The sequence below is a fragment of the Coffea eugenioides genome, chromosome 6 (genome assembly GCF_003713205.1).
Source record: "Coffea eugenioides isolate CCC68of chromosome 6, Ceug_1.0, whole genome shotgun sequence".
In the NCBI taxonomy this organism is placed as follows: domain Eukaryota; kingdom Viridiplantae; phylum Streptophyta; class Magnoliopsida; order Gentianales; family Rubiaceae; genus Coffea; species Coffea eugenioides.
Genome location: NC_040040.1, coordinates 13,918,027 through 13,934,750, shown reverse-complemented (window position 1 = coordinate 13,934,750; position 16,724 = coordinate 13,918,027). Strand labels below are relative to the sequence as shown.

The window sequence follows — 16,724 nt, the reverse complement described above, 5'->3', positions numbered from 1 at the left end:
CTCGCCAGGGCTATTTTTATGCGTGCAAAGTTACTAGTCTACAAAATATATATGTTTATGCTATTAACGCTCACATCATGCATTCATTAATCCCTATATCACTGACATATGATTAATCAATGCTATATATATCATCAACATCCATCAGCATAAATTTTATTAATTCATGTACTTATATATTAATATATAGTGCTTACAAACACTAAGTATACCAAAATCATGAAGAGATACAAGCACAAGAAACTAATTCAATAGTGACATTTCATAATTGATTAGTATATTAATACTCTAATTCGGATACATCATGATTTTGAACTTGATCACGTCAGTCTATTGATTTGAAAAGCTTGAAAGTTTGCAAGAACTTGACAACACCTCCAACAGATCCGACCGTTGCTGCTATTGAGGTTAGTAAACAACACATACTAAGAGTTTGCATCCACACCCACTTGAATGAGAAAATGGGTATTTTTTCCTTTTCAATACGCATCTTGATAGGAAAATATACCGTCAGGGGCCAGAATGAAAGAGCTCCAATTAGTCCCACAATATCATTGAAAAATGGAAACATCATAGCTATGACTGTGGTTATTATAACATACGTCGTTCTCCATATCATCCGGAAGAGGGTGAATCTATAAACACCATAACCAGGTACGTTAATGGCATATTCATGGTTAACCAATCCGGTATTCGGCCACCTATGCCTCGTAGAACTTTCCATAAAACCAAAGACTGGTTGACCACATATCTGTAGAAGATTAATGCATGAGAACGAATTATTTAGGAAGCAAAATTGTCATACACAGCATGTGATTTCATGCATACAAAAAAAAAAAAAAAACAGAGACTAGCTCTCTTCATAAGACTTCTAATTTCTGTCTTATAAGAAAAAACTTTACATTACTTAAGTTTTTTTTTTTTTTTTTTTTACAACCATGTGCTATATTAATAAAATTACAGCAAAACAATGGTAAAAAAAAAACTATAGTTTGAATCCCATTGTTCATCAAGTTATGCATACAGCGAAGACATTTACATATGTTCGTAATCAAAAGAAATAAAGCCAGTTATAACTGCTACCCATAGCTTTGAAGTTAAACAAATATATGAAATAAAGCCCCATCTTTAGTTTGAACCTTTCAATAAAAACAGTCAATAAAGAGACCTCTAGTTTCAAACCTATAATCCATCATGTTATGCATATAACAAGAACTTTTACCAATACTGATAGTTAGAAGAAATAAGGCCTACTAATACTGATATCCATTGTTAAGAAATTAAACAAACAAATCACATTCATTGTTTACCTGGTAAGCTCCCATGAGATGAATCACAACAAAAATATTAGCGAGGTCAATGAGCCAAAATGGCTCAAAGAAACCAAATCCAGCTAATATATTGCCTGGTGCTTTATCACCAAATGCTGCATATCCTAGCAACCCACATGACATATAAAATAGGGTGGATATAGATATTCCAGCCAAAGAAGCTTGTTTCATTACTCTATTCTCAGGTTTGGATGACCCTAGAGTGTCCTGCAAATTAATCAAAGTACAAAATTTAACAAATCAAAACTCAATTACTTTTCTGTGATGCATATTGCAACATACTACATGGATATGGTTATTGATGCAAATGCTCAGTCACAACAGTACCTGAATTTCAATAAGCACATCTGAAAAACCATAAGCAAATGCTAAGTTCCCAAGGGCTGTAAATGTAGTCCATAAATTGTTGGTATTTGACTTATCTCCATCGATGAACACTTCGGTCAAGCTAGTCTTAACATGTGGTCGTCCTTCGAAATGGAAGCCGAAAATTATATCAGTCGATGGTTTGAAATAATAGAAATTGATATAAAATATGTTACATTGCAAACTTTTAAGGACTATTTTTTATTGCATTCAAGAATCAAAGTCAAACTGTGATCGTTTACATCTCCTATCAGTATGGATTTATATGATTGGTCTACGCCAGGTTTTGATGATATGGGGTCAGTTTCATTTATTAATGAGTTGATTAACGTAGAACTAGATTTCAAGTGAAGTATGATGGACAAAAATTTTAACTTTTCATTCCTTCAAATCATAATTGTAGTTAACCAAATAGTGAATATGTACTTGAATAAAGTTGAAACCCATCTCAGATTCCATTACCTGAAAATCAAACACCTCCTAAACCTGAAAATCGAACATCCAACTAAACCTTTCAGTCAATTTTGGAGAACAAGTTTTAATCCTTTTCATTTAGACGTGATACATCTTTGGGTAAGATTATTCTTTTTATCCTAGCACATATTTCTTTATTCCAATCTTATTTACCTTCAATGCGATCATAACCTCTATAGTTACCAAATAGACACAACGTAGATAACATACTAAATTTCTTTTTCTATTATGTAAGATACTAGATAGCATGTGACGCTCTTTGTATGTTTAAGTTTAAACTTGGTAGAAGCTAATTCAATTTTACAAACTTGCAAATTACTCTCAAAATCAAAAAACAAAAAAAAAAGGAAATAATATTTCTGAGGTTTCAAAAACAAATGATTATGAACTATTTTTGAAACGAACGGTTTGCAGTAATAAGAACACGGCTTTACTTCAGACATTAGAATTTCATAAAGTAATAGGATGTTATCTTCGTTGACCATACATTACTAACAAGTAGAAAACAGCAATGATAATAATGGAGCTTTTTGTTCCAGACTTGAGAATTAATTTTGAGATTCAAACACTGATTACGGATTGAATCTAACAGAGTATGCACTAAGGAAAATGCTAAAGGATATAGCTTACTAGGCAAAAGTTTCATATGGAAAATCAGTGATTTTGATATATTAGAAGCAAGGCTTGTCAGTGGCTTGATGTTTGAATTTGGTTCAAGCACAAATGGAGAATATATTGGTTTCAAATTCCACTAGTTGAAAAAAGAAAATGCACCACATCCTTACAAAATGCATAAATTCAGATCTTGACCATAGTCTATTCAACCTTTGTCAATTCAAGAGAACCTTATACATATCACGTAAAATTTATATACATTATTGGCCGTATTTTCAAGTTTTTCCATTTTTTAAATTTGTATACCACCTAAAAATTTTAATCCTAACTATCTGTTAGCTCAAGCCTGCCAAGTAGATATTATACATAATCACAGACAAATTCAAATACTTTGGTTTAATTTAAGAAATTACTGACCTGCAACTTTAGCCACTGAGAGTCCAAGGCCAATGAAAGCATGGCAACAACACATCACTGTTGTATGTAGGGACAGCATCGACAACTCTTGAATATTTGGAATTTGTATAACCCCAAAAATGATGATGAAGGGATTGATCGTGGTATGACAACCAAAAGAATGACCATGCTTGTGAAAGCAATATGATCTTTTAATAGCCCTAAGGAAAGAAAAAGTATGTTAATCTGCATATACAACTAGGATGATGCTTGAAGGAGAAAAGTATAACTAGTGTAATTTGTAGCAAAAATACATTCTTGGTGTACTTACACCATACTGTTGGCCGATGTGATGATGTAACCAGTAGTAAATCCAACAAGATTGCCATACTGAGCAATTCCACTGAGTTTGTTATATCTTCCGCCTGTGCATGTACGAAAGCGGTAGTGACTAATCTTGTGCGTTAAAATATCAACTTTTGTAAGCCAAACCTTTAGCTGTAGCTAGAGGTGGCAAAATGGGCGGGATGGGCGGGATTTGCTTGGGTTTGAGATAGAACCGAGTTATATGGGTTTGGGCCCAACCTTACCCATATGTGTTTTGGGACTAACTTGGGCGGGATCACTTTAGGATGGGTTTAGATTGATCCCGCCCAATACCCAAATCCATTTTCTACATATTTTTTTTCCTTTAATTCATTTTTTTATTTTTTATATAATTTTAATATTTTTGATTTATTAAATTTCTTTTAGTTTTATTAAATAAACATGCAAGTGCTTTATACTCAAGATTCCCACCAAAAATTGGATTAACAAATAAAGGAAAAGATAGATATACAACCATATTCCAATATATATCAAGATGGCCAAGGTCCTTAGGATGTTGAATATTTACCCTCATCATTGTCCAAGGATGACAGGTCTAAACTGACTAAAATGCTGGAAATTCTTGTGGATAATGACTAGGAAGACTACTAGATTATATTCGCTGGTATGACCATAAAAATTGTTAAAGATAATTTTTGAATCTAAGACTCCGTTTGGATTGGCTATTTTTTCAAAAAATAAGTTTTTCAAATACAATGTTACAGTAATATACAATAACTCAAGAAACATCCCATCCATATTAGTATATCAAATATTTCAAAAAAATTTTATAGTAAAAATTTTTCATATACACTACTACAATAAAATATTTCAAAAACACTCCCAAAAAACAGCTAATCCAAATGGAGCCCTTGCTATTTGAGCCCAATGGGTACCCAAGTATTTCCCACCCTTTCCCATTCATTAATGGGTATAGTTGGGATGTGTCCCAACTTAAACCCAATACCAAATTATAATACCCATCCCGCCCAAAGTTCCTTTGGGCATGGGTAGCCCATTGGGATTTGGGACAAATTGCCAGCTCTAGCTGTAGCTTTAGGAATGACAAGGATTTCAGCAAAGTAAAGGCACTTTTTTTTTTAAACTGAAATGATTTCCATTGGATGAAGTTGTATCTTGAAAAGCAAAAGTATAACATGTATTGATTATTTTGGCTCTCGGGGAAAAAAAATTCTTACTGTTGCTTTATAACCACAACCACCAATTTGGTTCTCCGACAAACTTGATGAGGCCACTCCTGTGCTTTCAGAGACTCTGCTTAGCCCCTATGTTTTTTTCACTTGCTTGCATCTAAAGTTAAGAGTTGTTTATATCCTATTTCAATCGACATATGAAAACTTCATTTTTGTTCCATCACCTGCCGTTTGTAGCTTATATCTAACCTGAACTTTTTACTGACTACAGTCATACTGGCCCAAAAGTCAACTGATAGGAGGTTCATCCAGTCTTGCTTTTCTGCTAAGAGGATCGGACTAGTTTCTCCATTTTCTTCCAAAAATTTAAGAAAATTTCTTGGCATAACTTTATGTAGGAGCTCAAGGGAAACTTGGGAGTAATATTTGCTATTAGAATTTTCTTTCAACTTTTCTTGGTCGACTTTTTTGACAGGTCAGTGTAAGTTTTAGAAATTAAATAGGTGTTAGGTGAAACTGTTTGAAACCTCCTTGAAGTTTCTGAAATTATCCCTTATTTTCACGTCCAATTGTAATAGATCGCTCGATAAACACGTTAGAAAACTTCACAAAAATGTACACTAGCACTTTTTGAAAATATCTATCTAGTTCTATAAACATTACTCTACCTTTATATGCATTAGGACATTCATTCGGAATCCAAAGACTTTTGTCTTATTTATTATTTATAAGTCATGCTTATGGTTTTAAAACAATTAAACACTGGCATAACAATAGTTTGAGGTGCTTCAATCAAGTGTTTTGAATTTTCATAGTAGGAAACTAAAATGAAATAAATAACAACATCAAAATTGTGAGCATCAAATCCATGGTATGCGGTGCAAGTCAAACTAAGGAGAAATATTGTTCGCGGTGGGAGTCGGAAGCTAATGTAGGTTCATTCAAAAGTAATATACAGTTATGATAATATAATACGGTAATAATTATGTTTAGATTTTACATTTTGTATTAAAAAGGTAGTTTTATGATAATCAATTTCAACTGATTATGTATTTAGCTCACGGTACTCTAAGGATAACACTAATTTTCATGTCATTCCTATAGTGCAGCAAGGATGGAAATAATAATTCTTTCAACCATTCATGATTTCTGTCAAGTGTGATAACATATCATCACTTGAAATTTATTTTTTCCTAATGGCAAGAGGCTATATGAGGTTTTTTTTTTTCATAATAACAAGTTAGTTACTAGAAAGGTTATATGAGAAGAACTTACCAAGATTTACTTTGACGACATCCATGTAGGTATAGTTTCTTCTGCCCGATACCGGATCTGGGGATCGATAAAAATCTGCCAGAATAGTTGATGCGAACAATGTGATTAGAGAAAAGCTAATCAATGCCATAGGTCCTGCAATCCAACCTAATTGAGAGATCGCCCACGGCAATGACAAAACCCCTGAACCAACTACAGTAGTGATAATATGAGCACTCGCGGTATAAAATGTTCCTTCACCATAAAAAAAAAAAGGGCAAATTACATTTTAGCCCCCTGTGGTTTTCGAAAAAACCACATAACCCCCCCATCGTTCAAAAAGCTATACATAAACCCCCTGTGGTTTGGGTTGAACTGGCAAATAGACGGAAAGCATCCACCGTAACGATTCGTGGGCAAAACGCGCCTGTTCTTCTGGTAGCAGTAGGAAACATACCCATATTACCCCTGACCAATTTGACGTACCCAATAAAGCCTAGATGGGTGCTCCTCATCTCTTTCCATCTTCCGAAATACTTTGTAGCTGACTTTGCACTGAATGTTGGTGAAGGAACCCAAGATAGAGAACGAAGGAAATCTGAAGGTGAGTTCTAACATCAAGGTGCAGTCTTTTCCTTTTCCTGAAATATGACTTGAATGGATTATTAATTTTTTTTCAATAAACTATAGATGTCATGCTCAAGCAGTGCTGGTGGAAGTACTGAAGATCTAAGGTACCAATACCTATTTTGTTCATGTGGGAGAAAAGTAGCGGTAAAAATTGTTGAATCTGACAAACCTTCAAAAGGAAAGCAAAAGAAAGTATCTCAATTAATTTAAGGGATAATTTCAGAAACCTCCCCTGAGAGTTGGACGGGTAACTAGTGTGTCAGAGAGTTGCCATAATCTCCTTAAACCCGCATGCGGGTTTAAAGAGTATTCGGATATTCTCATATGCACCTATGCAAATCGAACCAACCGGATATCTTATCCGTATCCCATTTTTTTAAATAAAAATCTTATAAATTTGAAAAATAAAATCAAATTTAGATGTATTAGGGTTTTAAAAATATTATATAAGTGATAAAAATTTTATAAATTGTAAAAATAAAATCAAATTTAAATAATTAAATGTTATATTTGCATAAGAAATAATACAATAATCATAATAATGATAATACAATAATATTGGTGTAATAAAACTGCCATTAATTTAAATATTTACTTATAATGCCCAAAGAGCCTAATTACCAATTTTTTCTTCTCGCGCTCAAATATAACATTAACCCGCATGCGAGCTAACCTTGAAATAGAAAAAACACAGAATCCCGCTTGCTTGCTTGTAAGCAAACATGTACCACATTGCTCTGAAATTATCCTTCGTTCTCTATCTTGGGTTCCTTCACCAACATTCAGTGCAAAGTCAGCTACAAAGTATTTCGGAAGATGGAAAGAGATGAGGAGCACCCATCTAGGCTTTATTGGGTACGTCAAATTGGTCAGGGGTAATATGGGTATGTTTCCTACTGCTACCAGAAGAACAGGCGCGTTTTGCCCACGAATCGTTACGGTGGGTGCTTTCCGTCTATTTGCCAGTTCAACCCAAACCACAGGGGGTTTATGTATAGCTTTTTGAACGATGGGGGGTTATGTGGTTTTTGCGAAAACCACAAGGGGCTAAAATGTAATTTGCCCAAAAAAAAAAAAGGGTTAATTAACTTAGGAGGTGAAATTAAGTAGCTACCCTTTGGGGTATAAAATTCAATTCAAATATCCACCAAACCTGTTCGTTTTGGGCGCCCATCATCGTCCGTTCCATTGGTACTGTCAGCGGGGTGCTCTTCTCAGTTCATCCATGGCTACAAAACTTAAGTGGTGATCGCTGAAAGAAAACCAAACCAACCAGCGATTGCTAGAGAGTAGATATGAGAGGAAAGTGGATTTTCGTGTGTGATCGCTTGAAAGAAAGTGAACCACTACTACTTGGTGGAGAGTAAGTAAGAGAGAAAGTGGATTTTTGTGCGATTGATTGCTCAAGACTAGGAGAGGACTGTAGATTTCCTGCCCTTGTCCCGGTGTTCTCCAGCATAGAGTAATGTGTGCAGAGTGCAATTCAAGTGCAGTACATAATATGTGCATGCCCGCCAAGGAATCTGTTCCTTATAACTAGGAGAAAATTCCGCCCATCGAAAATCGTCCAGGCTAGGCTAGAGTTTGTTTGTTGTTTATATGAAGTTCTTCTCTTACAGACGTCAAATTGAAATCATCTTGGGTAGCTACGACTACTTTCACCTAGTGGTACGTGTGTGCAAATTTAACCAAATCAATAGAGAGAGAGAGAGAGGGAGAACGAAAAGAAGAGAAAAGTTGAAGAGGGATAAGGGAATTATTGTGTATTGTATGTATTCATTGGCTGTTTAATATCAAAGCTAGAGGTGTCAAAATATGTGATTCATTGTATTGTGTATTGCATTCATTGTATTTGGATGGATTATAAATAGATAATGGGTATAATTAGCTCAACCTATTTGTGCCCATTTAATAAGTGGATCGAATGAGTCAACCAATTATATCTATTTAATAAATAAGTATAGATATATCCAATTACCTATTTATGACTTGCTTGAAATTCTTCTTTCTCTCTCTTTTTTTTTTAATTTTGTTGGGATGTTGTTTGATAAGAAATAATGATAATGCAAATATTAGTTTGTTGTAGAGAAAGAGAAGAAGTTGTATGACATGATCAGCACCTGTGTTTGAGTTATTAAAATAAAAAAAACTTAGTTATTGGTTAAGTTAATCGAAAGAGTAGAAAATGAATAATAAAATTAACACTAAAATGCTTATAATCCTCATTTATATATTGTATCTATTGAACAAGCACTAGAATGATAAGTCCAAAGATGATTACCTACTAAAGTACAATTTATTGGGAAAATCATGACTTGGCTGGCGTTACAATTAATATAGGTTGCCGAAAAAAGACTCATACAAGCCTTTGATTGTTAACTTTGCTCATCACTAATATTTCCTCACAGTCCAAGAAAGTGGATTAATGTTCAATATTTACATCGTATAAATCAGAGAACCATGAGGGCAGGAAACGTTGCTGGGGCTTTAAAGTCATTGTCAAAACAGGATACACTCTCATGTCTAGAAAGTAATCTGAAATTGGTGATCTTATATTGCATTACGGAATGCAAGTAAAGATTCAAACAAACAGTATAATGATATATCCATAGATGATTTACCAAACTAAAGTATAATTTATTGGAAAAATTGTAAATTCCAGCTTGTAATAGCGAGAACTCAAAAACAAATCAATTACAGTAAAAAGCTAAGATAATTATACAGTATATATGCCCATAAAATGATGAAATTACTAAAGGTGAATCCAAGTATCAAAAAATTGCTAAACATATTCTATTATGCCACATTTGAGAGATGTAAATAGCAGTTCAGTTGGTACCTTATTCGTAGACGTAAATGGATAGCTGAAAAAATGTATCTGACCCAAATTGCTGAGTAGTTTACTTTGCAATATTATCCGTCAAACCTGTCAATGAGGATGAGTAGAAATGTCATGCAAACCCAAAGAAGTGTACATAATTGAGATACTACAACTTGTGTGTATTCTGAAAATTTGGAAGCCAAAGACAAATTGAAACTTGTAAGGGCTCACACGAGACAGAATGCACATATTTGTTCTTCTGATTTGTTTCTTAAAGTCTATTTAACTTCAGTCTTAGATGCTTCGGAGATGAACCTTGACAGGGTGTAGTTGGCTTCTTTGCATGATTATTATTTCAATATAGTTGATTGAAGAGAGGGTGCGACCGGTGTGGGGAGGGGTGCGAAGGATGTGAGGAGGGGGGAAGGGTAAAAAATGAAAACAAAAAAATATTGAACAGCTGGTTCTGTGCCAAGAAATGCAATATAAAGTTTACCTGCACATCTCAAATCAATAGTTTTTGTTGAGTTTGGGCTTTTCATCTAACTCACTATCTGTTTCCGTTTCTTTATCAATGGCATCAATGGCTTAAATTATCATCTTTATACTCTATTGTATAGGGATGGCAACGGGGCGGGGTTGGGGCGGGGGCCCCCTCCCCCGCCCCCCGCCCCGTTGCCTATTAGTTCCCCCCGTCCCCCGCCCTGCCCCGCCTTGCCCCGCTTCTCTCACGGGGGCACCCGCGGGGTTAATAAAATTTTATTATATAATTTTATTATAATTAAATTTTAATAAATAATCAAGTACTAAAATATCAACACATCACCAAATTATTATTCATTGTAATTTTACAATTGAAACTCATAAAAACAATCAAACAGAAGTTATTTGAATACAATCCAATATGATGAAATAAATATAACTAAAATAGTCAAGTTTTCACTTTTAGTACAAATGCAATCACTAATTCTTTATTGTGTTTGTGCTTTTTTTTGAGAAAAAAGTGTTATTCTATTAAGTGTAATTAGAAATTTAGTATAAATGTATTAGTAAATTTAGTATAACTAATTAATAAATTCTATTAGTAGACATGCATAATTATTCATATAATTGATAATATCAATTATATTACATAAACTAATATACATTATATAATACATCTAACTAATAATATCATTATCATAAGTTTATAACTAATTAACTTACATATTATATATATTTATATATATATTTTTTTTTTGTTTTGCGGGTGGCGGGGCGGGGGGATGGGGCGGGGGTATACTCCCCTGCCCCCCGCCCCGTTTCTAAGCGGGGGGAAATAATTCCCCCCCGCCCCGAGAGCCCCCCCCGCCCCGAGAGCCCCCCGCGGGCACCCGCTCCCATTGCCATCCCTACTATTGTACAACACACCCAAGAAAAAAAAAATTTTTTTTTTAAAAGAAAGAATCTTCACGCTCTTTTTCAATTGAAACAATACATCGAACAGGCATTAAAATTTTCATGAAATAAACATTAAATTGAAAATCTATAAATCACAGTAAGGTCGCACAAATCAATCATTCATGTGATTAAATACTGAAATTAAAAAATTACAGACTTGCGAAAGTACCTGGAAATGTTGTATGCATATGTTCCCCTCCCTTTGATGAAATGGATACTTTTTTTAGTTGATTAATGAAGTACTCTAGTCTCGTGAAGATGGAACCGATAAGGAACTAAGTTGATAAGCATGGTAAGGAACTAAGCTAATTTGATTTTTTTTTTAAATTTCAAAAGAATGTTAAGATAAACGATTATATACTTGACTTGAAAAGATTAGAGATGACTGAAATTTGACTACAGTTAAAAAAAAGTACCCAAAGAATAAGATGTTTTCTTCTGCTCTGCAAACAGTAAATAAACAAACTACAGAGCTCGAATTTTAATGAAAAATTAACCCATTAATATTAGTAATCAATTAGAGGTGCCACACAGACACGGGGGAGAGAAAGCATGTAACGAAACTCTACTATACATGTCATGTGTGTTTATCGATTAATTTTCTATATACTAACAATATATACATTGTTAACCTTTGAAATGCATATTATATATGTTCAAATTTTTTATACACTAATAATGTATATATTATTAACATTCATGCTATAGTGGGGCCAATCCGCAGGAGCCACGTGTCAATTCGGACAGGTGGCACGTCAGCTCGCGGAAGTCAGCTCGAGCCTTTACAAGGGCCAATTCGGGCAAAAGGGGCGCCAGTTCGCGCATGGCTGCCGCCTCTCAGCTGGATGGGCCTGGTGGACCGCGGCTCCCGAGTTTTTCGGAGCTAGCAGACGAAACCCTAGAAGGACTCCCTCTCCAAAAGGACTCCTACTCTCATGAGGAAACTTCTACCCAAAAGCTTATAAATACACCACCACGAGACAAAGTAAGGTACGCCATCTACAGTACTCTATACTGTTGCTATACACGTAACTACCTCTGACTTGATCGTCGGAGCTATTCCGGGGAACTAGCCCCGCCGGTCGTCTTTTCGCAGGACAGTTTGCTCGCTACCTTCCCGTCAGTTCGTTCCCTTCACTCACCTCGCTGGTACCAGTTCGCTCAACTGCAGTTCGCTCAGCTCGCAGTAGCTCAGTTCGGACGCGCTCTCGGCAGTCGCATCACATGCCATACATGCTGAACGCGTGCATGTATACGTACATGTATAGCTAAGCTTAGCCCAATTCAAGCTCAGTTCATATTCAAATCAGGCCCATGATTTAAAGCTCAACTCACGTTGATATTGGCCTACAATTTAAGCCCAAGCCATGGCGCACTTTAAAATGAGGCTCAGCACAACATTCTTGCGTACGGGAGGTTGAGCTCAGTTTAGCTCAGCCTAGATACCTCTATCTTCTTTTTCTTTCTTTTTTTTTTCTTTGGGGTGGTGCTCGGAGCCCCAGGCTGTCGTATATCAATCATAAGAATTAGGAGTGTAAAAACGCAATGAATTTTCTATCTCATTCCGTGTATCACTCTGTCCCTTTTAGTTCTCTTTTATTTCCTTCAAATCCAAAGAACGAGACAAAAGATCTGTTATAGGGTAAAAGCCTATCACACAAAAAAATAACTCGACAAGGGACATGAATAAACTCCTCTATAATAGTCAATTTGGAAGTAAATCAAAAAAGATGATCTAATTGTAACTCGACTAAGTTCCTGTTTCTCTTATAGCTACACCAATCATTTGTGATGGTGGTTTGTTCAATAAAAGCTGTTCTTATTTTTTTTTCATTGTCTATGTGTATCCATTATTTTTTTCCGAAAATATGTAGGTGAAAGAATCAAGAGTCGAGGACTTCGGGCCAATAAATTAAGTAGAAAATGAAGAAATATTCCCAAATTAGAGTAGAGAGGGGGAAAAAGGAGTAATAAGGTCTCAAATGAAATAAATGCAAAGAAATGCGTCAAAAATTGGGTATTGAAAAAAAAAAAAAAAGGCAAAGCAAAGTCAAGTCTAGAAGTTATCCGCGAACTACATAACACAAACTACCTCTCAAAGCCATAAGATATCTCATGAAACACAACATTAACAGCAATATCAGTGATATAGTTCTTACCTCATATTGACAAAAAAAATAAAATTCTTAACTGGTGTTTATTTCTCCAGTGTGGAAAAGGAGACCCAATAGTCCTTTCTTCTCTTGCCTGCAATAAGCAACTTCTTTGGCCTTTGCCTTCTTCTAGCCTACAAAATTATTCACTGATCGATCATCCTCCTCCCACCCCCCACAACCTCCCACTTTCAATCCAAGAAAATTTTAGGGTAGTTTTAACTAGGGATATATTTATTACCCAAGAGAAAGTAGCAACTATATTGCTTACTCAAAGCAAAAAAAAAAACCTTTACAAGCAATAGTTCCTTTATTTATTTATTTTTTGGTTGGGTTTTTGGCAATCCTGTTACGAGAACAATGTTTTATTAGGGTGAGAGTTTTACTCTTCTTGTTTGCAATTAAAAGGATTGATGCAAGGAATGGAGACTACAACTTTTGTACTCTTCACTTTCTCAGTGCAATATCTATTTCAGTGCATTATAAATATAGGTTAGAGAGCTTGCTATGAATGAACTTAGGAAAACCTTAATACGTCACCGACTTATAAATATTTTTCTTTCCCTAGTAAACATCTTTATACTGTGAATCATGTCCTTATTAAATTGCAAAAATTATGTGACATGCATAATTCTTTATGTGGTATGTGGCATAATTGTTTATGTCCTTACTAAATTGTAGAAATGTGGCATGCATAATTGTATGATGAAAAATAAGTTACAGAACTATGTATCAATTCTTGCTTTTCTAGAAAATCATCAAATTTTCAATTCTTGATTTTCTAGAAATACATTAAAATTTCTGCCGGCAGAATACAAAAGCTAGGGAGTTACGTAAAACTACACGATATTCTGAAGTGGTATGATCCTATATAATTCGAGATGAAAAGGAAGTCAAATTTATTTAGTTACATCAGCTAAACAACCTAAAGGATAAACTTGTGATAAAAAAAATGAAGAACCTATTCAAGTAATACTACTGTTTAAGTGAAATTGAATAGGCTGCTTGTCCCGACAAAGAAAGATGCCTGGGTGACAATGTAATAGACAACTTCTAAAATGGTCGGCTAAACATATCTTGTCCCAATTCATTCATTCTTTGTCTAGGAACTTGTAAGCTGGCCTGAGGTTCAGGGGAGCATTTCTGACATAAGGATCACCAGATAGATAACTAAGCCCCATAGCCTTTCAAGTATAAACCACCCATCATCCTTTTGGAGTTTGGACTTCAATCTTGAAATTAATTTGGCAAAACTTGTCCCAAATCCCAACCTGCAAGAAAAGCAGGCCAGCTACAATCCCCCACCATATTAGTGACCATATTAATATTCTTAATCCCATGCTTTATTCCTCCTTTGCTGGTTAAACCACTTGTTCCTCAATCAGTGGTTTTGATGATCAATTTCTAATTAAACAAATATCGAGAGATTAGAACCTCATTAGTTTTGGTTTATTCGTCTTAGTTCATTGGACTAATAAAACAATCCCTTTTGAATGTGTTTCAAGGCTCAATGACTCAATCAACTGATTGGGGACAAAGGAATATATGCATTCAACTAGATACATGTTGCTTTATGTTGCTGATTAAATTCTCTGCTTCAATTAGTGTTGTGGTCCTCTTCTTTATAAAGATTATCAAAGGAGATCATAAAAATTATAGTAAGAATCTATCTAAATTAACTTAAAAGCCTCTTGTCACATGAGCCTAATGAACGCCAACCATTAATCAAATGCAAGGCCACCAAATCGTTGTTCAGAAAGGCATAATTAATGTGAAGGTTTAGCTTATATATATTATTATTATTATTATGAGATTATTAGTAGCTAATCCAGCATTGATGGTTAATTTCACCAGAAGTCTCTAAAATTTTTTCAAAAAGTACAATTTGATCCCGGGGTTTTTCCGTTGATCAATCTAGTCTTTGGGACCTTGGGTACCTGATTGGGACCTACAACAGGATTCAATCATACTTGATTTATTTGGTTGCGAAATGCTTGTGCACTTAATCAGGATTAGTTAAGTTACATTGCTTTGAGTCCCTAAACTTTTTTTGAGTTCGTTTACACAGCTTTTAGTGCACCTAACGTGTATAATGTGCTTGTTTATGCAACAACATAAACTTTCTTCAAAACGTTTATCCAAAAGCCAATTAAAGCTCAATTCACAACTCTTAGACATTAATTAAATAGAAGAGAAGATTAAAAGTTGAAAGACAGAATTATTGCAAAACTTCTGGGACTTCATTACTTTATTAATCATAAAGCTATTCATTCGGTTGTATGTCATCTTTCATACACTAAAAAGTCTAGTCTACTTTTACTTGTTAATCATGCAAATCCCAATATAATATGAAGAGCTCAGCTTCCATGATAAATTCCTACTTTTTTCTTGTGTCCCATTGTTGGCCCGTAAGCGCATGCTTGCTGATTACCCCCACACTGCGAGAGTTTTTGTTTGATAAATGTATGTCTCTGAGTGTTTGGTTTGGTTTGAAATTGGGAAGCTTTGAAGGCACTAGACAACTCTAGCTGGCAGTTGATCCCAACAATTATCCATTTTATTATCCTACAAAACGCGAATTTCTGGTTTCAAATTAAAGGAACAAAAAGAAGGGTCCTCATGCTTCTCTTCTACATTTTATCCTCTGAGTTTTGATGCCTCCGTAGTGGTTAGCATGTTTTGGCCATTTTTCAACAATCTTGGGGGCTCTTTCCAATCAAAATGACAATATCTGCCAACATAAGCAGTTATAACTCCCAATGGGTCCTCTTGCTTCCATCTCCAAGTATATAAAAGATAGCATAATAGACCAAAAAGACTAGGAGTTTCTATGAGCCTATCCAACTGTAATATCTCGTCACTTTTGTGCATTACAACTTTTGCAAATTTGGTGGACCTCTGGATGAGAGGACATAAAGAAGCTACACTCGTTTGCTAGGGGTTTACATCAGGCACAAATAAAATTCAAGAAATTGTTTAGTGGGGGGGTGATACAACCTACCATAATGATGCACCAGTTTAATTATCCCCTAATTTCATATTGATTCAACAGCATAAAAGCACCATACTAGCCACTTTCTACAGTGTTCATGGACCACACATTGGTAACTCTTCACAAAACCAGAAATTGCTAGGAATGTGTGTTTTTCGGTTGTATATAAACATATTTCTGTAGCTAATTACTTTGTGTTTACTTCTAGCTAAGTTAGTCCCTTGTGTTTCAATCACAGCACATTTGATCCCTGATCTTTGGATTTCATCCTATGTTTTACCTTACGTTCCAATATTTTTTCAGTTGTGCATTTTCGATCTTCATTGGATCTGGTTTTGCTAGGTGGTAGTATACGTTTACTTGATGCATTTTAATAAAAGTTCAGTAATTATCTAAAAAGATTATGATATACTACATTGAATAATAAATCATTGAAACAGCTAATGGCATGCTATTATTATAAATTATTCAGACAAAAGGAAGAAAATGTGTCCAAGCTAAATATTATAAACTAAATGGGAACAATGTATAGGAAATAAAGGGACAAATGTTTCAAAGCTAAAACTTCAAGGACTAAACTGAAACTAGACCAAAGATGCATTTCTCCAATTTGCTATAAATTCATTGCTTGTCTGAATGTATGTATATATACCCGCATTTTGAGGGCTAGCCTTTTCATATTGTTAAGCAACAAAGCTGAGGACAAGATAGTGTGAATTATCTCTTAACCCA

General features: G+C 34.8%; 1 protein-coding gene across 1 annotated transcript; it reads right to left on the bottom strand.

Moving 5' to 3' along the window:
• Positions 1-325: 325 nt before the first annotated feature.
• Positions 326-14,320, bottom strand: LOC113773621 (amino acid permease 6-like). Its single transcript, XM_027318253.1, has 9 exons — positions 14,272-14,320; positions 7,740-7,796; positions 5,978-6,211; positions 3,514-3,607; positions 3,204-3,403; positions 3,093-3,095; positions 1,659-1,801; positions 1,311-1,538; positions 326-751 (listed from the first exon to the last, which is right to left on the bottom strand). The coding sequence occupies exons 1-9, from the start codon at positions 14,318-14,320 to the stop codon at positions 326-328; spliced, it is 1,434 nt and encodes a 477-aa protein (XP_027174054.1).
• Between the last annotated feature and the right edge of the window lie 2,404 nt (positions 14,321-16,724).

What these genes read in the sequence shown, in the direction of transcription:
- LOC113773621 (XM_027318253.1), bottom strand. Translation starts at nt 14,320, where the DNA reads ATGGTCACTAATATGGTGGGGGATTGTAGCTGGCCTGCTTTTCTTGCA. An exon ending in TGGGCGCCCAAAACGAACAG is followed by an intron (nt 6,212 to 7,739) that starts GTTTGGTGGATA and finishes TTTATGGTGAAG; the next exon opens with GAACATTTTATACCGCGAGT. An exon ending in ATCTCATGGGAGCTTACCAG is followed by an intron (nt 752 to 1,310) that starts GTAAACAATGAA and finishes AATCTTCTACAG; the next exon opens with ATATGTGGTCAACCAGTCTT.